The sequence below is a fragment of the Oryctolagus cuniculus genome, chromosome 8, assembly GCF_051225735.1.
Source record: "Oryctolagus cuniculus isolate XC-2025 breed Fujian yellow rabbit chromosome 8, ASM5122573v1, whole genome shotgun sequence".
NCBI classification, from domain to species: Eukaryota; Metazoa; Chordata; class Mammalia; order Lagomorpha; family Leporidae; genus Oryctolagus; species Oryctolagus cuniculus.
The window spans coordinates 76,725,418-76,746,907 of NC_142874.1; the positions used below are offsets into that span (position 1 = coordinate 76,725,418).

The 21,490-nt window shown below is 39.0% G+C and overlaps 1 protein-coding gene across 1 annotated transcript; it reads right to left on the reverse strand.

Moving 5' to 3' along the window:
- Positions 1–1,329: 1,329 nt before the first annotated feature.
- LOC149125062 (cytochrome c) lies at positions 1,330–2,237 on the reverse strand. Its single transcript, XM_089302584.1, has one exon. The coding sequence runs from the start codon at positions 2,160–2,162 to the stop codon at positions 1,845–1,847; it is 318 nt and encodes a 105-aa protein (XP_089158710.1). The 5' UTR covers positions 2,163–2,237; the 3' UTR covers positions 1,330–1,844.
- Positions 2,238–21,490: the final 19,253 nt, after the last annotated feature.

Below are 21,490 nucleotides of genomic sequence, written 5' to 3' on the forward strand. Positions count from 1 at the left end.
ACCAACAGTGGTTTAGGGTAACTTTTCATCCACATATTCTCCCTCATTTGTTGTTTGTTGTTTTCTGTATGAAAGCCATTCTAGTTGGGGTGAGTTGAAACATCATTGTGGTTTTGATTTGCATTTTCCTGATGGCTAGTGATTCTGGGCATTTTCTCTAGTGTCTATTGGCCATTTGAATTTCCTCTCCTGAAAAAATTCCTGTTACAGTCCTTTGCCCATTTCTTAACTGGATTGTTTGTTTTGTTATTGTTGAATTTCTAGAGCTCTTGGATATTAACCAATTTCTTCACAAATATTTCCTCCCACTCTGTTGGTTGCCTCTTCACTGAGTGTTTCTTTTGCAGTACAGAAGCTTCTCAGCTTCAAGTAATCCCATTTACACAGATTTAGGCCTTTGATCTATATTGAGTTGATTTTTGTGTAAGGTGTAAGGTAGTGGTCTAGTTTAATAATTCTACATGTGGAGATCCAGTTTTTCCAACACCATTTGCTGAAGAGAGTGTCCTTGTTCCAGGGGTTGGTTTTATCTCTTTTGTCAAAAATAAGTTGGTTGCAGATGCATGGATTGATTTCTAGAATTTCCATTCTGTTCCATTGATCTACAAGTCTGTTTTTGTACCAGTATCAGGCTGTTTTGATGATAACTGCTCTGTAGTATGATTTGAAATTTGGTATTCTGATGCCTCCAGCTTTGTTTTTGTTGTATAAAGTTGCTTTCGCTATTCAGTCTTCTGTGTTTCCATATGATCAGCATCATTTTATCTATATCTGAGAAGAATGTCGTTGGTATTTTTATTGGGATTGCATTGAACCTGTAAATTGCTTTTGGTAGTATGGACATTTTGATAATACTGATTCTTCCAATCCATGAATATGGAAGATTTTTCCATTTTTAATATTTTCTTCTATATCTTTAACATTTGATAATTTCATCATATAGATCTTTGGCATTATTGGTTAAATTTATTCCAAGATATTTAGTTATTTTGTAGCTATTATAATGGGATTGATCTTTTTTTTTTTTTTCATGATCTATAATTCTGTTTTTAATTCTCTTAAGTCTTGTGATCACATATTTTAGAGGTTTTGTGCTGATGGTATCTCCTCTACCTTAGTCCTTCCATTGAGCTGGCAAAAGCACCATTACTAAACACAAATACACAGTAGCTCCTCAGTGTTATGTGTTTCCAAATGGCTGCTTATAGACAATCCTGAATTCTAACTCAGTCTAAGGTAGTACAGAATTCAACAGCAAGTGTAACTTGTTACTTCACCTGGTCATGCTGACGTTCAAAGCACCTGACCTTACAGATCATCTATAAAATGTGAGAAGTGTTAAATATTCTTTATTTGATATGCATAAACCACACTAAAATGCCTTTCAGTAAGTAAAAGGCAGAAGTTTAGATACAGGAAATTCTAATGAGATTGCCACAGCTAAGACCAAAAATACGAAGTAGACATTTCCAAATGTCTTCAGCTCTTGCCTTAGGTAGGTAAAGAACAAGGGAATCTCGTTCAGTTCTGAGACAGTGAGGCAATTTCCCCAGCATTTAAATCTAAATCCAATCTCCCAACAGGTTTTGGGATGGCATTGACAAGTTTTGTTAGTTAAGTCCAATCATATCCTTAGAAGGGGAAAACAGTGAGGGCATTCACTGAACTGGAATTACTACCAAAATTTCCTATTTAACCACACAAGGCAATATTAGACTGTTGGACAAAAATATTTTGTCAGCCATTCATGATCTGAATTCTGGTGTATAAGAATTAAATTATGGTGCACATAAAAAAGTCACGGGACATTGCTGTTTTGTAATAAATAAGGCAGTGGCCAGCTATTACTCATTCGTAGCTTTTTTGAGATAAGCTATCAAGTCTGCCCTTTCATTCTTCTTCTTAATGCCAGCGAAGATCATTTTGGTTCCAGGGATGTATTTCTTGGGATTCTCCAAATACTCCATCAGCGTGTCCTCTCCCCAGGTGATGCCTTTGTTCTTGTTGGCGTCTGTGTAGGAGAATCCAACGGCCTGACCTGTCTTCCGCCCGAACAGACCATGGAGATTTGGTCCAGTCTTGTGCTTGCCTCCCTTTTCCACAGTGTGGCACTGGGCACATTTCTGAACAAAAATCTTCTTGCCTTTCTCAACATCACCCATTTTTAACTCGCTCGTTAGTAGCTCGCGCCCTAAAGGATCGCACCAGGAAGCTGGACGTCCCGCTCTCTCTGGGATTGATCTTAAAAGTTATTTTGCAGCTATGGCATTGTCTGTATACAAAGACTATTGATTTTTGTGTGTTGGTGTTATAGTCTGCCACTTTACCAAACTCTGTTAGGAGTTCCAATAGTCTCTCAGTGGAGTCTTTTCAGTGCCCTATATATAGAATCATGTCATCTGCAAACAGGGATAATTTGACTTCTTCCTTCCCAATTTGTGTACCTTTGATCTCCTTTTCTTCCCTAATGACTCTGGCTATAAGTTCCAGGACTATATTGAACAGTTATGTTGAAAGTGGGCATCCTTTTCTGGTTCAGGATCTTAGGGAGAATGCTTCCAACTTTTCCTCATTCAATAGGATGTTGGCCATGGGCTTGTCATAAACTGCCTTAATTGTGTTTAGAAATGTTCCTTCTATTCCCAATTTTTTTAACTTTTATTTAACAAATATGAATTTCCAAAGTACAGCTTTTGGATTGCAGTGAATTTTCCCCTCATAACTTCCCTCCCACCCGCAACCCTCCCATCTCCTGCTCCCTCTCCCCTTCCATTCACATCAAGATTCATTTTCAATTCTCTTTATATACAGAAGATCAGTTTAGCATATATTTAGTAAAGATTTCATTAGTTTGCACCCACACAGAAACACAAAGTGTAAAATACTGTTTGAGTACTAGTTATAGCATTAATTCATCTATTCCCAATTTTTAAGGTCTTCACTGTGAGAAGATTTTTTATTTTATCAAATAATTTCTCTGCATCAACTAGAATATTCATACAGTGTTTGTTCTTCAGTTTGCTAGTGTAGTGTATCATACTTATTGATTTGTAAATGTTGAATCATCTATGCATACCAGGGATAAATTTCACTTCGTTTGGGTGAATTATCTTTCTGATGTGTTGTTGGATTTGATTTGTAAGTATTTTTTTGAGAATTTTTGCATCTGTGTTCATCAGGGGTACTATTCTGTAGTTGTCTTTCTCTGTTGTATCTTTTTCTATTTTAAGAATTAAGGTGATTCAGGATTCATAGAAGGAGTTCGGGGGGATTCCCTGACTTTCAATTGTTTTGAATAGCTTGAGAAGAATTGGAGTTAGTTCTTTAAGTGTCTGGTAGAATCCAGTGGGGAAGCCATCTGGTCTTGTGCTTTTCTTCATTGGGAAAGTCTTTCTTACTGATTCAATTTCTGTCTTGGTTATTGGTATGTTTAGGTTTTCTTTGTCTTCATGACTCAATTTTGGTGGATTGTAACACCAGATCTCTGGCATGCCCTGTTGAAATGAATGATGATGTTATGCTCGTCAACTACATTTTCCAGATTCTTCCATTTCTACTGTTCTTGACTGAGTCTTTCAGCCACACGTACAGGAGAGTAGCCTCATATAACTCTATCGCCCAGATGCAGTGTTGTTTTCACATTATGACAATATCATTTTTGCTGAAATGTGTGGGAAGTGTTTTCTGAGAAGGTCTAGAGAGGAAGAGTGAGCACCTATTCATCTCTTGTGAGAAGTCTTGCTGGACTGGAAAGGAATTCAACCTTTGTTGGAGGTGGGAAATGCCTTGGTTATTATGTGTTTTTTCTTTCAGAATTGGATGAGAAATGTGAGGATGGGGTGGATAAGAAAGGTGCATTCCTCTGAAGTGGGTCCGGAACCCTCCTGCTTTCTAGATCCTGGAAGGGTGTGACACAGCAGCAGAAGTACTACTTTAGTATAGTGTGTGAGGACATATTTCAGTTTTTCCATTTTGGGGGCCTACTTTGTTCAAACATAATGATTATAAAGAACAGCAGGCATGCCGCTGTTCCAATGGAACATGGAGTCCTTGCTCCCTCACTTGGTTAGTTGATATGGATAAGAAATAATTCCAGCAACACACATAGATCAGATTGTGGCTGGAGGTGCTCCAATTCCAGATTTCTGACAGATATGCTAAGGTTTCTTCTCCCTGTCTTTCTAGTGGTGGGTATAATTTGGGGTCTTTAATAAGCAACATCAATGAGAAGAAGAGGAATGTACATGGAGATGGACAGCAGAACTGTGTGCTGTGTTATTGGGATGGTACAGCAAGAACGGCATGAACCACACAGTGAACACTATGATGTACCACCCCAATTTCCACTGCAGCAAGGCGAATGGTTTAATCTCCCAGTTGGTGAAATGTTATAAGCGAAAAAAAAAATCTGTCCTGCCTCTACAGAATATACAGATTATATCTATGCTGAGAAGTCACCCCTTCCAGGGTCACATTGCATTTCTGGAGTGACCTTCATCCAATGGCTGATTTGATATAAAATGTTATCTGTATCCCTTTAACTCAGGACATCTCCAAAGGGTCATTCATTTTTATAACTTTCCATAGGACCTCATTTCCACAGGGCCAGCTGAGGTCTCTGCTGAAATTGCACTGATGCTCAGCTTCTTTTGCCCAGTCTTGTTCTCTTCTCCCACCCCTATTTCCAACAGGTGCTGAGCCCAATAGCACTTTCTAATAACTGCCTTACATTCTAAACTCTGTGTAAGCATTTTCTATCTGAGAACAACTGACATGTGACAGCCACAGACAGGTTTAAAACAGAGGAGACTGCTTCATTCACAGCTGCAGATGATCCAGTAACCTGCAAGTGTTGTTCCAGATAGGAACAATCTTTTAACTGCAGAGCGGGAGATCACATGAGTGCAATGCTAGCTGGAATGATCGCACTGGCAGGGACTTTGCAATATTTTGTAAACACCATTTCCGTATGTATTTCACCTCTGTAAGTTTCTGAGGCTTTTGGAAATACATGTTAAATTTAATGTTATTTAGAGACCAAAGGAAACACAAGTAGTACTTTGGAGAACTATACAGTAGACCCATGTTTTACATGAGGTTTTTCCTGACTTCTTAGACTGTCCAGGTTTTCTTTGTAATTCCACAACACTTAGCTTGTGTTCCACAATTGGCCGCTTATCTCTAGGTTTCTGTTCTTTGTAGAGTAGGTTTCTACTGTTTGATCTGAAACTTTGTCATCCTCATATGCTTATGTGTATTCTAATAATAGTTCTTTATTTTATTTTCTGGGTTTGAAATCATCACAATATATGGCTGAACACACAAGGGACACAAGAGAAACAATAGTTATTTTCTGGGGCTGGTGTTTACTATAGAGGTTAAAACACTGTTTGGAATATCTGCATCCTATATAAGAGTACCTGGGTTCAAGCTCTGGTTCTGTTCCTAATTCTCACTTCCTGCTAATGTACAACCTGGGAGGTAGCAGGTGAAGGCTCAAGTAATTGAGTTCCTTTTGCTTTGGCCTGGCCCAGCCCAGGTCCCAAATGTTGTAGGCATTTGAAGACTGAAGTGGAAGTAGGTGAAAGATTTCTATTTCTTTTTCTCTAATTATCTGCCTTTCAAATAAAACAAACACAAAAACTAAACTTAAAAATTTCCTGACAACATTTCCAGATTAAATTCTCACTAGTGTTCTGAACAAAGGAAGTAAGATTCAAAGAGCTATGTTAAACGATAGGCAAGTTTGGGTTATTGGAGCAGTTGCTCAAGGAAAAGATATTGGATTATTTAAAAAATATTTTCAAGTTCTTATTACTTTCTTTTCCCCCACACTTGCCTTGACAGAGGTAAATATTATTTTCTTCCAGATGTTTTTGTTTACATACTCTATGTGATTATGTATACCTAAAACACTTTCAATTAAAATCATCCTTGATTAGTTTTGCTAACAGGACTGGTGAAAAACAGTAGAATACTATGTCATAATGCATTTTTACTGATAGAATTAAGCATTATTTACCATGTTTTTTACTGATATTTTCCCTTCTACTTAGATCCTACATCCAGTATGCTACATGTAGTGCACATGCTAACTCATTTTATAAACATAATACTTGTTATCTCTATTTTATTAAAACTGAATGTTCATGAGACTTAACAGAAATTGCAGAGCCAGTATAAAAACAAACTCTACTTGTTTTCTTCTATCACCTCTTACCACCCTAGGTTCCAGACCACAGGATTAACATCTGGGAAGAAGAAAATAAAGACATAGGTCTGTAGAATATTCTAGAGAAAAACAGATGAAGACTTTGTGGGCAAAGCAAAGTTACAGTGCAAGATATAGGGAGCAATAGCCCCAGACTGAGCAGATAGTGAGAGTAAACTCATCCCTTTACAGCAGCCTCTTGTATGTTGCCTCTTGGTGGAAGTGTTTTGCCTGAGGTAACTGATGGAAGGAGACTTTTTTGTTCCTACTATGTTGTGACACAGAAATAAAAGGTGTTATTTTTTCCACCTTAACAACTCAATAATCCTCTTCACCTTACCTTTCCCCAGATGAGTCATGTGAAGATAAAATTCTCTTCGGAGTGAAATTCAACATCGTACTTCTTTTAACATTTAAAGAAATTAAGCCACCAAGAACTTGAAGTTCTAAGATTCTAGCCAGTGCTTGGGAATTCTGATTGCTGGTCCTGTCTTCTCCCTCTATCTCCAAACACACTTAGATGCTATCCAGACACTGGTTTCAGAAAAGACTTCAGATTAAAAATAAAAATAACCTTCATGAATCAAGAAGACTGGAAGTGGTAAGAAAATTATTCAGGATTTGATTGTGTAGGAGACCTTTAGAAATAAGGGTTTTACTTCACAGCGTGGGAGGATTCAGCTTGAGAGATGGGGAAATAGACCTCTTATTCAGGATGCAGAGATGGCAGATTTAAATGGCCTCTAAAAAATACTGCTTTGCCAAATTCACAGAAAACATTTGTCAAACAGCTGTTGCTCTAACTTTAGTAAACTGTAGTTAGAAAACAAAAAGCAAGTAATTTGCATATTAGAGAGATAATAAATCAATGGGTAGCAAATAAATACTGTGCAATATATGCTTATTTTTCATTTGCTACCAATTCCATTTCCAATTGACTCTACATACTAACTTTCACATTTTACCACTGTGGTTTATACAAAAGAAAATCACAACCTTTCCAACCAAATCATAAGTATTTATATAAAACTATGGAAATTCCAACAAACAATACTATTAATAGGGATGCACTCTGATATTTCTATTTGTGTTCAGTACTGCTTGCAGCCACTGTGTTGAATGTATGACCCACAGATAAGATATTATTTACAGTTTGAAAAAATATTCATTTAATTTAATATGATTGAATTGGCTTGGAATTGGTCAAATTTTTCTCCATAGAGATCTGTTGGGACGTGGGTAAATAATCCAATGAAATGGAAGATCAGTTTTTCTAGGCCATGAGGATAAGAATTTTGTGATTCCCCTAAAAACTTTTCTTTCTTTTTTTTTTAAGCTTTATTTTATTTATTTGAGAGGTACACTTACAGACAGTGGGAAGGAGGGACAGAGAGAAAGGTCTTCCTTCCATTGGTTCACTCCCCAAATGGCCGCAACGGCTGGAGCTGCACCAATCCGAAGCCAGGAGCCAGGTGCTTCTTCCCAGCTTCCCATGCAAGTGCAGGGGCCCAAGCACTTGGATCATCTTCTGCTTTCCCAGGCCATAGCAGAGAGCTGGATTGGAAGAGGAGCAGCCAGGACTAGAACCGGCGCCCATATGGGATGCCACCGCCACATGTGGAGGATTAACCTACTGTGTCACAGTGCTGCCCTCCTCCCCTGCAAGCACTTTTCTACCAAGAAGGCTCAGGACACTCCAGGCAATCGCCATAAATCAAAGCAGAGAGTTGGAAAAGAACAGGTCCTATGTGATATTGTCAGAGTAATTATATCATCACTTTATCAGTCATATATCTAGATAGTTCAGTTATGTAAGCCAACAAATTTACTAAATGCTTAGGCAATAGCACAGTATTAAAACTTCATAAATTTCATTGCCTATTTTTCATGTGATTATAGAAAGGACATGATTTTTCAAGGACCTATGTCCTATTTGGGAATTATCCACAGGAGGTGGGATGAAATGATCCATTTCTATACATCGTTTGCTTTGGTGAATTCTGGATTAAATACATTTTTGTGACATTGACAGTTTAAAATGAGCTGGAATACATTCACAAGTTCCTGGAAGAAATGAGTCCTATTCTGAGGACAGGGGTCACATCAATTTGGAATGAAGGTGATGCTAAATTGGGCATTCCTCATGGACAGTTTGAAATATTCTTTGTGCTTCAAAGCCAAATGGAAGTAATTGAGGGAACAAAGTATAGGATCCCTTAACTCCAGGAAGGGCAGTGGCTATGGCATGGAGGGACACACACCCAGTGCTGAAAATGATAGATGTACATGAGGCACTCTACCTAACAAGTGGTTAGTGTCCCTTTATGGTTTAGAACACTTGGAATTTACAAAGGGAGGATGCACTGCTCTCTGTGGATAGTTTAAGTAATTAAATCTAAACGTTACTCTGTGATATAAGTTTGGTGCTCAGCTGAAATACAAGAGTTACAAATAATTCTGAATAATTCATCAGCTTTTATGGCTGCATTTACTATGCAGGCCACTCAGAAGCTTGTGGAATATTAAAAATGACATATATAGGTTTTGACTTCCATCAACACAGAAGTGTGCTTAAATTTGTGGATCTAGGTTGTCATGAAGTAAAAATTACTTTTGAAATCTGGAAGTTATATCAGAAGTGAACACTGTGAGGAATGCTTAGTGTTTCACAAACTTTAGCTAATTTTGGCCTTTAATAAGTTAGATACACACAGGCACACACACACAAATATAGTGTGTGTGTTCTTCAGAACCTTTCCAGTAGGGAAAGTAGCCCAAGATATTGGAATCAGGCCTACAGTTATAAGTCCTTAATTTGCCACACCTGTTTCATGACACTTAGGAGATTTTCTACTGTCATCAGGGAAGTGAAGGTAAACCCAGCACCTATTCTTTTAATTTCCTTGATGTCACTATTGCAATTAGAGGGAAAATGCAGGCAAAAGTGCTTTGAAAATTATAAATTACTATTATAATATGCAATTATTTACATGTTTATAGAAAAAACTCTAACCCTGGAAGTATTAAGAAAGAAATAAAATTATTGAAGAAGGACAGAAATGGAAAGTTCTCGATTTTTGCAAGTTAAATGTATCTTATTATATGTTATGATATTTTAATAGATAGAGGACCTTTTAAGCAGCCTTTTAAAAAGGATTTTATTTATTTATCTGAGGCAGAGAGAGAGAGGGAGAGACAGAGAGAAAGGTTTTCCATCCATTGGTTCACTCCCCAAATGGCCATAAGGGCCAGAACTGGGACAATTCGAAGCCAGGCTAAGACTTCTTCTGGGTCTCCAGTCTACCATTTGACCCCTTCATCCCACTCTTGGAAATATATCCAAATGAAATGAAATCAGCATATGAAAAAGCTATCTCTGTACTCTCCTGTTTATAGCAACTCAACTCACAATAGCTAAGGTATTGAATCAACCCAGATGTCCATCAACTGAAGACTGGGTAAAAAAATTTTGAGATGTGATGATTATTTATAACCCTTGCCTATACTCTTGAGGAACAGTGGTTTTCTACTTACTACTTACTACTTGTTGAATTCTTTATATAGTGGAAGGTTAGGCTTAGGTTACAAAGAAAATTGAAAGTATGTCATTGTAAAATTTAAAAAAAATAAGAAAAGTAGGAGAAAGGAGAGAGTGAGAGTAGGATGGAAAATATTATGCTCTTAATACAGTATATATGAAATACATAAAGTTTATTCCCTTTGTATGAATAAAAAGTTTAAAAGAGCATAAAATCATCATAGAAATTACAAAATCATTGCCTCTAATATTTCATTTGCTCTAAAAGGTAGTGGTGATTATTGTAATGTAAATTCTTATACTTATGAACAGAAAAGTGTAAATAAGGCAATGTTTGAAAGTTGAAGAAGGTCAGTTAAACTTTTTGCCCCCCTGCTGCATTCTATACTCATATCAACCTATCGCTCCATGACTTTGGCAGGAATCTAGAAGTTTCTTCCTTAAGGAAATTGAACCAAGAGTCTCTATGCCAGGGACAGAAGACATTCCAGAATATAAGCATGCATTGCCAAACTACAAAGGTAAGTTGATGTTACAAACACACATACTGAATCACGAGACAATCCACCTCTCTTGTACCATTGGGATTTGTGCCTCTAGGCACTAGATTCCAGGACAATTAAGTTTATTCAGAAGACTATATTTTGGAGAAACTCTATGGCTCCTGAGGAAAGCCATATGATTACTAATGTTTGGGGACATCTCATTGAATTGGCAGGGTTCCACTAAACATTCATGAAGAACTTCCAATCTGCTCATTAGTTTCTGTTAAGTAAGAATAAACCAGAAATAATCATAAAACATTTGAGAGAAGCTAAAGGGAAATAAAGAACCAGACTGTGGTGGCTTCTGTGGAGGGGAACGGGAGGATGAGGGTGCAATTGGACAGTGTTTTCAATTGTAGCATCTGGCAGTGCTGTAGCATCTGGCAGTGCTCTAAGCAAGTGTACTGTGGTCCTTTTTTAAAATTTTTATTTATTTTTATTTTTTTAAAATTTTTTTGACAAGCAGAGTGGACAGTGAGAGAGAGAGAGAGAGAGAGAAAGGTCTTCCTTTGCCATTGGTTCACCCTCCAATGGCCGCCGCGGCCGGTGTACCACACTGATCTGAAGGCAGGAGCCAGGTGCTTCTCCTGGTCTCCCATGGGGTGCAGGGCCCAAGCACTTGGGCCATCCTCCACTGCACTCCCTGGCCACAGCAGAGAGCTGGCCTGGAAGAGGGGCAACCGGGACAGATCCGGCACCCTGACAGGGACTAGAACCCGGTGTGCCGGCGCCGCAAGGCGGAGGATTAGCCTAGTGAGCCGCAGCGCCGGCCCTATTGTGGTCCTTTTTAAAACAGCCTTGATGGTGGGTGAGCATGCAGTGCAGTGGTTAAGAAGCTGCCTCGGATGCCTGCATCCCATGTTGGAGTGTCTGAGTTCAAGGTCCTGTTTGGCTCCTGATTTCAACTTCCTGCTGATGCAAATGGGAGCAAATGAAGCCTCAGTAGTTGGTCTCCTGCCACTTACGTGGAACACATGGATTGAGTTCCTGGCTCCCAGCTTCAGCTTGTCTCAGCCTTGGATGTTGCAGGCATTTGGAGAGTGATTAGAGGATGGACAATTTCTGTCTCCTTGTCTTCAAACAAATAAATGAGCATTTAAAATAAAGTGAGATAAAGTTTATGATCACTCGTAGTTGACTTTTGCCTCTGCTGTGGTCACTACCAAGCTTGTCATACCTCTAGACTGCAGGTGCAGAGAAGTCGTCATCTCTACAACATCCTGTTCTGCCTCCAGAGCTTGCACTCATGCGGTACGTTTCCCATTTATTTTTCTTATATTTCAGCAAGACTGCCAAGAAAGGGAAAATGATGAAACTTAAAAAATCTTTCATATCAAACAAAAAAGTAACAAATATTTTCTGAATATATTTTACAGTTAAAATTAGTTATAATTGTAATTGTTGACAATGGAACTAATGTGATAATTTTTGAATGAAACATTCAGAGAAAAACACCTTTTATATACTTGTCTCACCTGTTTATACTAATATTCTTGTTTATTTCCAAGTATATGTAGATATAAGGGACATTATCATTATTATTGGTATTCATATTATAGATATGCAATTTAGAACCATACTTGTGGGATGAGGAATATAATCTAAAGAATTTAAGAAAAAGGAGTCTAGATATATATTTGTGAATGCCAAAGAAATTCCTGTACCTCAGAGCTTTTGGTTACTCTGCTTTTAAAGATCCAGTAGAAGTGAACTCCAAGTAAAGCAGGATGAATAAATAGATTTTACTGTGTGCAACTTCAAGACATTTTAGAGGGAAACAAACTATAGCAATAATCATATAGCAAGATAAATTTTTTTTCACAAGTTACAAATTTTGTGGTTGTACAAACCAATGCTGTGGTGTGTTAACATGTCCTTAAACGACTAACAGCAGTGTACTGTGAAGAAACAGTTTGGTTGAATGGTTCTGACACAGGTATACTTGTCACACTTGTTTTCATAAATGGTAGCCTAGCTCAGTACATGAAGCCAGATATCAGACTAAATGGAGAGGAATTAAAATATCTGAAATACCTATACTATGGTATGAATTTGCTGTTCGCGTTAGGAGAAACTGTATTATACTGTATTCTGTATCCTAAAATACCCATATTTGGACCTGAGGAACTTTGTTTTTTTTTTGGAAAGTCAGTTAGGAAAGGGCATGGGGGAGATTCTATCCACTGGTCCACTCTGTTGGCTGAAACCTGGAGCCAGGGGCTCCATCTGGGTCCCCATATGGATGCAGGGGCCTAAACACCTGGGTGTCCTCCACTGCACTTCCCTAACAATCAGTAGGGAGTTGGATTGGTAGTGGAGCACTGGGGACACAAACCAGTACCCGTATGGGATACCAGCATTGCAGATGGCAACTTTACCCACTACACCACAATGCCATCCTGCAAGCTAAGGAACTTTTATATGAATGTTTTATTGTTTCCTGAATACTCTCTTAACTTTCTATTGCCTGGGAAATAAACCGTGTAGAAGGGTCCTGTATACTCAAGAGAGAAAAAGAAACCTTGGAGCCACCTTGCACTTCTTTTCATGGTGTTGATTTTGCTTCCTGAATGTCTCTTGAGTTACTTGGCATCACCCCCCTTTTCCTCCCCTGCCTCTTGCATCCATTCTAAGGCAAACCAAGACCGCTGTTTGGTACTTAGACTGATGAAATTAATTGCCCTTACTGAATTAATTTTGCACTATCCAGCAGTTCTTTCTTTAGGAAGTAACAATGAAATTTTAAATGAAAATTTTATCCTAGCACTCCCAGCTTATCATTTTTTTTAATAATTATTTTACACTCTTGAGTTGTAGCCTGAGATCCTTAGTGTGTGCTGAAATTCACAACAGATGTAGCCTGTGTAAAACCCTGAATGTTCTCCTCAGCACTTTTTATTTCTTTATGTAAATAGGAATTTCATTGGGTATCAAATCTGCTGCCTAAAGAACTTCCTGTAATATCCTGATTGGGCAGGTCTTCTGACAAAGCATCTTATCCAATCTGACTAGCTGAAATGTTTTTTATTTTGCCTTTGTTTTTGTAAGATATTTCTGTTAGGTAAAGATTTCTGTTTTGACAGCTTTTTCTTTAAATACTTTGTTGTTGACTAGTTTTGCATTATGTATTTCTGACAAGGAGTCTGTTGAATTCCTTGTCTTTATTTGAATGCAATATTTCTTTTTTTATTTGCTTGTCTTCAGATTTTATTTTTCTTTACTTTTTAGCAATTTGACTGCAATATGTCTAATTAAAAATATATCCTGCTTGGATTTCTTTAAGCTTCTCAGATCTGTAATTTGTTTTTGTTCCTTAACTCTTCAAACATGTCTCCTGTCCCATTTCCCTTAATTTCTCCTTCTAGAGCCTAATGCTACATGTGTTATACGATTTGTGATTGTCCTGCTACTCCTGGATGTTCTGATCTACTTTGTACTTCTTTTTGATATTTGTATACGTTCTGTCAACCTGCCTCTATCTTGCTGATTCTCTCCTCAGCTTTTTTTCAGTTTGCAGAAGGGCTCGCTCAAAGAATTCTTTGTCTCTAATATCATGTTCATATTTCTCATATTTTCATCTGACTCCTACTATTTCCATCTTTCTGCCATATTTCCCTGTGTATCTCACACATGTTATCACATTTACCATAAGTTCTAATATAATAAGTATAGTAATTTTGAAGATTCTATTCATTCCAACATCTCAGCCATCTCTGGATTATTTTCTGTAAAATACTTTATTTATTGTTTTTTCATAAATAATATTTCTACCTGAAATACTCATAATTTCTTTCTGGTCATTGGTTTTGATGATTTAATAACTGTAATCAGTTGTTTAGCTAGGTTTTGTTTTGCTTTTGCTATATCCAAATTCAGTGCCCAACACTCTTCAGGTTCATTTATATACAGATTCCTGCTCTCTTGTTCTTAGATTTTGGTTTCGGGTTCTGGATGCATTTTTTCCATGTTTCTAGTCCAGTCTCTACTCTGAGCACTCCTTGAATGTAAATGCTATAATAGAGGCTCCATCTCCATGCTTTTGCTTCAGCCTCCAATGATAATCTTGAATGGCTTTCTACTCAGTCTTAGCCTCATAATTAGGATGGAGGTTTCTTACTTGTCCTGGTCCAGCTTCAGTTGCAGGCAAGCCCTGGGTACTTGGGACCCAGGTATGTAATTTTCAACCATTCTTTCCATCACCTTTAATGAATCGATCTCTTCCCTCTATAAATGCATGTATGGACTAGGAGAGAGTTTCCCCATGTGCTCCTAATGGAGTTAGACTTCTTCTTCCTATCAGCGCAAGACCCTAGATCTGAACAACTTTTCAATGTCATAGAAATTTTCTTTCTACTCTCCCTCCCGCTGGGAGATTCTGTTTTGATTGGACACTGAGAGTGGGATGGTTTACTACTTGTTTCTCAGCAGCTATAGGTTTTTACTTGATATGAGAGAAGGGCTTAAGAACTGTGTGGAATTTTGTACATTTGCATCACTGAGGAGTATCTCTCAGCCTCTTCCGCACCCTAGCCTTTTCATAACATCTGGTGAAGGCCCATGGAAAACAACTCAGTGTGTGAATGTGAATGCTCTTGTTTGTGTTAGAACTTGAACTAGGGGATGTACTTTTGGTGCCCTGGTTAAGATGCCTCTTGAGATACACCCCATACCGGAGTGCCTGGGATAAAGTCCTAGCTCCACTTTGACTTCCAGCTTCCTGTCAAGGCAGACCCTTGGAGACAGAAGTATCCAAGCAGTTGAGTCTCAAATGGGATTGGGTTCCTGGCTCCTGTCTTGCACCTGGTCCAGCCTCTGCTATGTGGGCATTTGGGAAGTAGATTAATAGATATGAGCCCTCTGCCTCTTTGTACACCTGTAACTTCTGGCTTTCACATTAAACAAACAAACAAAAATAATTTTTAAAAATTTGAGCCATTTCTTACCTACCTTATACTGTTCATCCTTGTTATGCCAGTGGTAATATGGTTCATGTTGCCTCTCTGTCCCTGGTGGGGAACAAGATGTTTTTCCCCTTTAACTTCACAAAGCTGTTTTGTGTTAAATGGATTCTATATTGGCCACAAGTGTGCTTTAAGGAAATACAATTAACCACAAGATTAAACTTGAATTCTTTCTGTAGTGATAGACAGAAAAATCATTGCACTACTGGTCTGGCTTCTCCCATAGCCTCCTGTTGTTGCCTGGGAAAACCTATACCTGTCCTGTGTGCATAGGTATCAGCAGCAAAGCTAGAGGATTCATATAGGTCAAGTTTGTTTAAAAAACAAATCTGCAGGGGCCTGCATTGTGGTATACCGAGTTAAGCCACTGCCTTCGAAACTGGCATCCCATATAGGTGCTGGTTCATGTCCTGGCTGCTCCACTTCCCATCCAACTCCCCACTAATGGGCTGGGAAAACAGCAGAAAATGGCCTTAGTGTTTGGGCCTTGCCACCAATGTGGGAGCCTGAATGAAACTCCTGGCTTTCTCCTGGCCCAGCCCTGGCCATTGGGGCCATCTGGAGAGTGAACCAGCAGATAGAAGACCTATCTCATTTTCTGTCTCTCTCTTGCTCCCTATAACTTTCAAATAAATAAAATCTTTCAATTCTCCTTTAAAAAAATTCTTTAAAAAAAGCAAATTTGTAGTTTTCAAATAATATACATTTAATGTATATTTCTAAATAATAAAAGTATGCATTTATAAAAATTTACAATAAGCTTTTAAATTATGTGTTAATTCCATAAAACCAAGGCCAGAGCCGCAGCTCAATAGGCTAATCCTCCGCCTTGCGGTGCCGGCACACCGGGTTCTAGTCCCATTTGGGGCAACGGAGTCTGTCCCCATTGCTCCTCTTCCAGGCCAGCTCTCTGCTGTGGCCAGGGAGTGCACTGGAGGATGGCCCAAGTGCTTGGGCCCTGCACCCCATGGGAGACCAGGAGAAGCACCTGGCTCCTGCCATCGGATCAGCGTGCTGCGCCGGCCGCAGTGCGCCAGCCGCGGCGGTCACTGGAGGGTGAACTAACGGCAAAGGAAGACCTTTCTCTGTCTCTCTCTCTCACTGCCCACTCTGCCTGTCAAAAAAAAAAAAAAATCAGCATATGTTCAGGATGGAGGAGTTATAAATACTTAATACTGTGGAGGAGGGAAAAAAATGACAAGCTACTGGAAGTGGTTAAAAAGTGTCAAAGTAAAATTTATAATTTCATGAAAGTGGCTAAGATGGTTTTAAATCTTCTGTACACAATAGAATCTTAATGGCTTAAAGTGCAATTCCTGTTAGCTAGAGAGACATAGCTACATCTCAAACTGGAATGTTATGCATAATCAAATCAAATTAAGAAAGTAGAAAAACAACAGTTACTCGTTTCTGCAAAATGTTCTTAGCTTTAAGCAACAAAGAATGCATTTGAAGCATACAATATAAAGACTGGCAGACTAAATTCACTAATGTCATATACATGTTGACTTACTAGTGCTATACAAAATGTCTAAAGATAATTCTTTATGGAGAAATGAAATAAAATAAATTATGTTTTTTACAAAACATGACAATCCAAATTTTATACTCTTGTCAATATATTTCTACATGAACTGGTTAGTGTAGGTAAGCTTCCACTCCTCAATTATACATGATTTTACTGATAAGTAGTGCTTTCTATTTTATATCTGTCATCTTTAATTTTTGGAAATGCATTTCTATTATTTCTTCAAATATGTCCCTCATTCTGATACTGCTTGTAGTTGGCTAATTCATTTTTGGCAGACATATCAAGAACACACAATGAAGAAAGTATAATTACCTTGAATAAATGATTTTTGAGAGACTTGCTTATCTCTACGAAAAACAATTAAGTTGGACCCTTACCTTACATCATATGCAAAAATCAACTCAAAATTAATTAATTATTACATGAAAGACATGGAATGACAAAATTAAGGAATACAGCACAATTTACTCGGGTATTACTTACCCATTGCTAACCATTTAGATCTTCTTGTTTTTAGTGATCAGAGAAAATGTGGCAATGCATGGCTTTGTGCATAAATCTTCATCAATATCTTGAATTATTTTCTGAGAATACATTCTATGAAGTAGAATTTTGATACCTAAAATATTTTAGTATAAATGCATTAACAAACTACTTTTTAAATCAATTGTGACAATTCATTTAACCCCATAAACATGAGTATCCATTTCACTACATCCTATCAACTTTGATTACTGTCATTGATCTCCCTGCCAAAGATAAAATCATTAAGAATTTCAAGAAGAGAGTAGCAGAGCCATTTTGGGTGCAGAACCCTGTTCAACTGCACAAGTTACACACTCATGAAGATGTCCTATTGCTCTTCTCTGGGATATGGGAAGGGCCCAATGTGAGGGCACATGATCTGTCAATGGTCTTCCTCAGCTCCTCTCTCACACCGTACTGTGTGTTGCTCTGATTGCGCTGGTCTGATGGCCTACACAGGTACTCTGGGCTTTGGGAACCCCTGCACACAGAGCAGGCATTGGTTTCCCTAGGCAACAACAGGAGACTATGGGAGAAGCAAGAGCAGAAGTGCAATTGCTATTGCTTCTCCAGTTTCCTGACTCAGAGTATGTTGAACCCTTTCTCCACGTACGATTCAAATGGCCTTTTCCCATAAGGATTTCTTATAGTTTCCTCATATTTCTCTTTTTAAAAAAATTATTTATTTATTTGAAAGTCAGAGTTATGCCGCGCCGGCTCACTAGGCTAATCCTCCGCCTTGCTGCGCCGGCACACCGGGTTCTAGTCCCGGTCGGGCCACCGGATTCCGTCCTGGTTGCCCCTCTTCCAGGCCAGCTCTCTGCTGTGGCCAGGGAGTGCAGTGGAGGATGGCCCAAGTGCTTGGGCCCTGCACCCCATGGGAGACCAGGAGAAGCACCTGGCTCCTGCCTTCGAATCAGCACGGTGCGCTGGTGGTGGCGGCCATTGGAGGGTGAACCAATGGCAAAGGAAGACCTTTCTCTCTGTCTCTCTCTCTCACTGTCCACTCTGCCTGTCAAAAAAAAAAAAAAAAAAAAAAAGAAAGAAAGAAAGTTGGAGTTATACAGAGAGAGAAGGAGAAGCAGAGAGAGAGGTCTTCCATCTGCTGGTTCATTTCCTAATTGGCCGCAACGGTTAGAGCTGCGCTGATCCGAAGCCAGGAGCCAGGAGCTTCTTCCAGGTCTCCCACACAGGTGTAGGGGCCCAAGTGCTTAGGCCATCTTCTGCTTTCCCAGGCCATAACAGAGAGTTGGATGGGAAGTGGAGCAGCCAGGACTCAAACTGGCTCCCATATGGGATGCTGGCACTGCAGGTGGCGGCTTTACCCACTGGACCACAGTGCCGGCCCCGATTCAGTTTTCTCTTTATACTAAATCCATTATTTATCTTATGGGAGCAAGGTAGCAGCATTTATTAATTCATATCTTCCAAGAATCTGAATGATTCTAAGGGGTATTTTATGTTTCTTTGGTATTTACAACATTGCTAGGATAGGGAGGGAGACAGAGAAGAAAAACCAAAGGAAAAAGAGGGACAGAGGGGGAAAATAGAAGGAAGATGGGAAAAGCCAGTGAGAGGGAGAGTAAGAATGAAGGTGAGAGGGAGAGAGTAAAGGTGAGGGAGAGAGAAGGAGAGAGATTATGGCTTGTTTATGGTATCAAGATACTGAGTTGCAGCAGTATCTGAAACTGCTGGTTCTTAGGGCATCCTGCTCAATGTGAAACAATACACTTCTAGAAAAAATATTTATTTGAAAGGCAGAGTTAAAGAAGTGGAGCGGGGTGGGGTAATTGGGAGAGATTTTCCACAGGTTCATTTCCCAGATGGCCATAATGGATGGGGCTGGGTCAGGCTTACCCCAGATTTCTCCGTGTGTCCCATGTGCCTACAGGGGCACAAATTCTTGGGCCATTGTGCACTGCTTCCCTAGCACATTAGCAGGGAGCTGGATTGGACATGAAGCAGCTGGGATTCAAACTAGCACCCCTGTGAGGTGTCAGCTTTGCAGGTTGCAGATTAACCAGCTACACTGTACCACCAGCCCCAACGTACACTTTTTTACTTGTTGATTTGAGTTGGGTTTCTGGGCATTGCAATCGAAAAGCTTTGACTGCTAAGGTTTTCTGTAGGGAGTGGGGTGTGGCAAGCAATTCTGACACTTTTCAAATCACAAGCACTTCAGCAACTCTCACTTTAGCATGTGAATTAAGCTGTTAACCACTAGGAGCAAAATGACAGATTTTGAAAATGATTTGAAAGATACTTGTTTATAACTTGAAGGGCATTTTAAAATATCAAGAGAATTATAATTGATACTCCAATGTGAAAGGATGTGTTTCACTCTTTTTATCTGTAGTAGCATGGGAAAAAGATGGAAGTATTATTTCTGTGCTACTACAGTGTTGTTATTAGTGTGTAAGCATTTTTTTATAAGATGCGAGAATAAAAATTTGGAAAACGCAATTATGATTTAGTTTTCTAAATCAAGGACACAATAGTTCTGTGTTTTAGCCATAAATGTTAACCTTAGAAGCAGTGATTGTGTCATCTTGTCCTCCTGTTTCATGAGGAGGTTTTAGACCATCCAGACAAGTGTTCTTGCAAAACAGAATGTATTTTTATCTTTTTGTTAAAGGTAATCTGTTTGAATAATACTTTGTAATGTAAATTATATTGTATTTTTCTTATAGAACAATATGGAAATTGTTCTCAGAGTTAAGTTAGAATTTGCCCAGTCATTTCGTGTGCTATGTAATTGAATTGAGAGAATCAACTTTTCAAATATATTTATTAAAAGTGACACTGATTCAATTCTTTGCCGTTCACTTTTTGTATTCAAAAAGATATTTTTGCTCAATTACTTGGCAGTATATGTAACAAAAGAATCTGTGGAATATTTTTGCCAAGTTGTATTATGCCTTAAAGTGAACACTTTGTTTCAACATTGGAGAAGTTTAGTACTTTTTTTTCTTTCTTTCTTCCTTTTTTTTTTTTTTTTTTTTTTTTTGACAGGCAGAGTGGACAGTGAGAGAGAGAGACAGAGAGAAAGGTCTTCCTTTTTCCATTGGTTCACCCTCCAATGGCCGCCGCGGCCAGTGCACTGCGGCCGGCGCACCGCGCTGATCCGAAGCCAGGAGCCAGGTACTTCTCCTGGTCTCCCATGGGGTGCGGGGCCCAAGGACTTGGGCCATCCTCCACTGCACTTCCCTGGCCACAGCAGAGAGCTGGCCTGGAAGAGGAGCAATGGGGACAGAATCCGGCGCCCCAACCAGGACTAGAACCCGGTGTGCCGGCACCGCAAGGGGGAGGATTAGCCTAGTGAGCCGCGGTGCTTGCCGAAGTTTAGTACTTTTCTCTGTCTAAAAATAAGTTAAAGACAGTGACACCATTCTGAGATTTGTAGCCTATTGGTCACAACTCTTGTTAAAGGAACTGTTGTTCCTTTACTGATATGAAATCTTAAAATTTATTTTGTATTTTTGGAGTTATTATTTTCTTTTTAGCTTTTTGCATTACATTGTTTCTAGATAATAGGACTTACCAAACAACCTTTCATTCACTCAGTAGTCATTGAAATAATGTCTCCTGGGTGCCTAGTGTAGGTCTAGTTGCTGTGAATATGATACAAAGTGAATGTTTCTTCACAAGCAATGGGGTGTTTAGTGCCGCCAGGGATTTGAGAGGAAATGGCAGAAATGGTAGAAATGCTTACCGAGTCCAAAGTGAATATGGGAATATGAATCACATGTATGAATGTGGAATACTAATATAAACCACTAAGTCTCAGTGATGGAAATAGGAAATGACTTTGGCTTCTATACCTTGTATGTCAAAGTTACCAGGGCTATCTGGTGGGTTACAACAAATCTCTGCCTTTCCACTCACCAATAAAAGTGAAGTCCGTGGAAGTACAGAGCCCTCCCTCTAATATCTACAAAGGATTCCCCCAGGTTTCTCTCTGCTTCTTTCCTCCTCCCTCTCAGGGCTACCTGCCATGGTGCCTGTGTGCTACTGTAGATGCAGAAAAATGACATCCACGCACTTCAGGAACACTGTTTTTATCTCAGCAACAGACATGCACGTGTGTGTCTCATTTTGAAGTTTGCAATTTTTAATCACCTCAATACTGCATTTTTCACTCTCTCTTTCCTTATTTGCTTTCTTTTCTTGGAACAATAA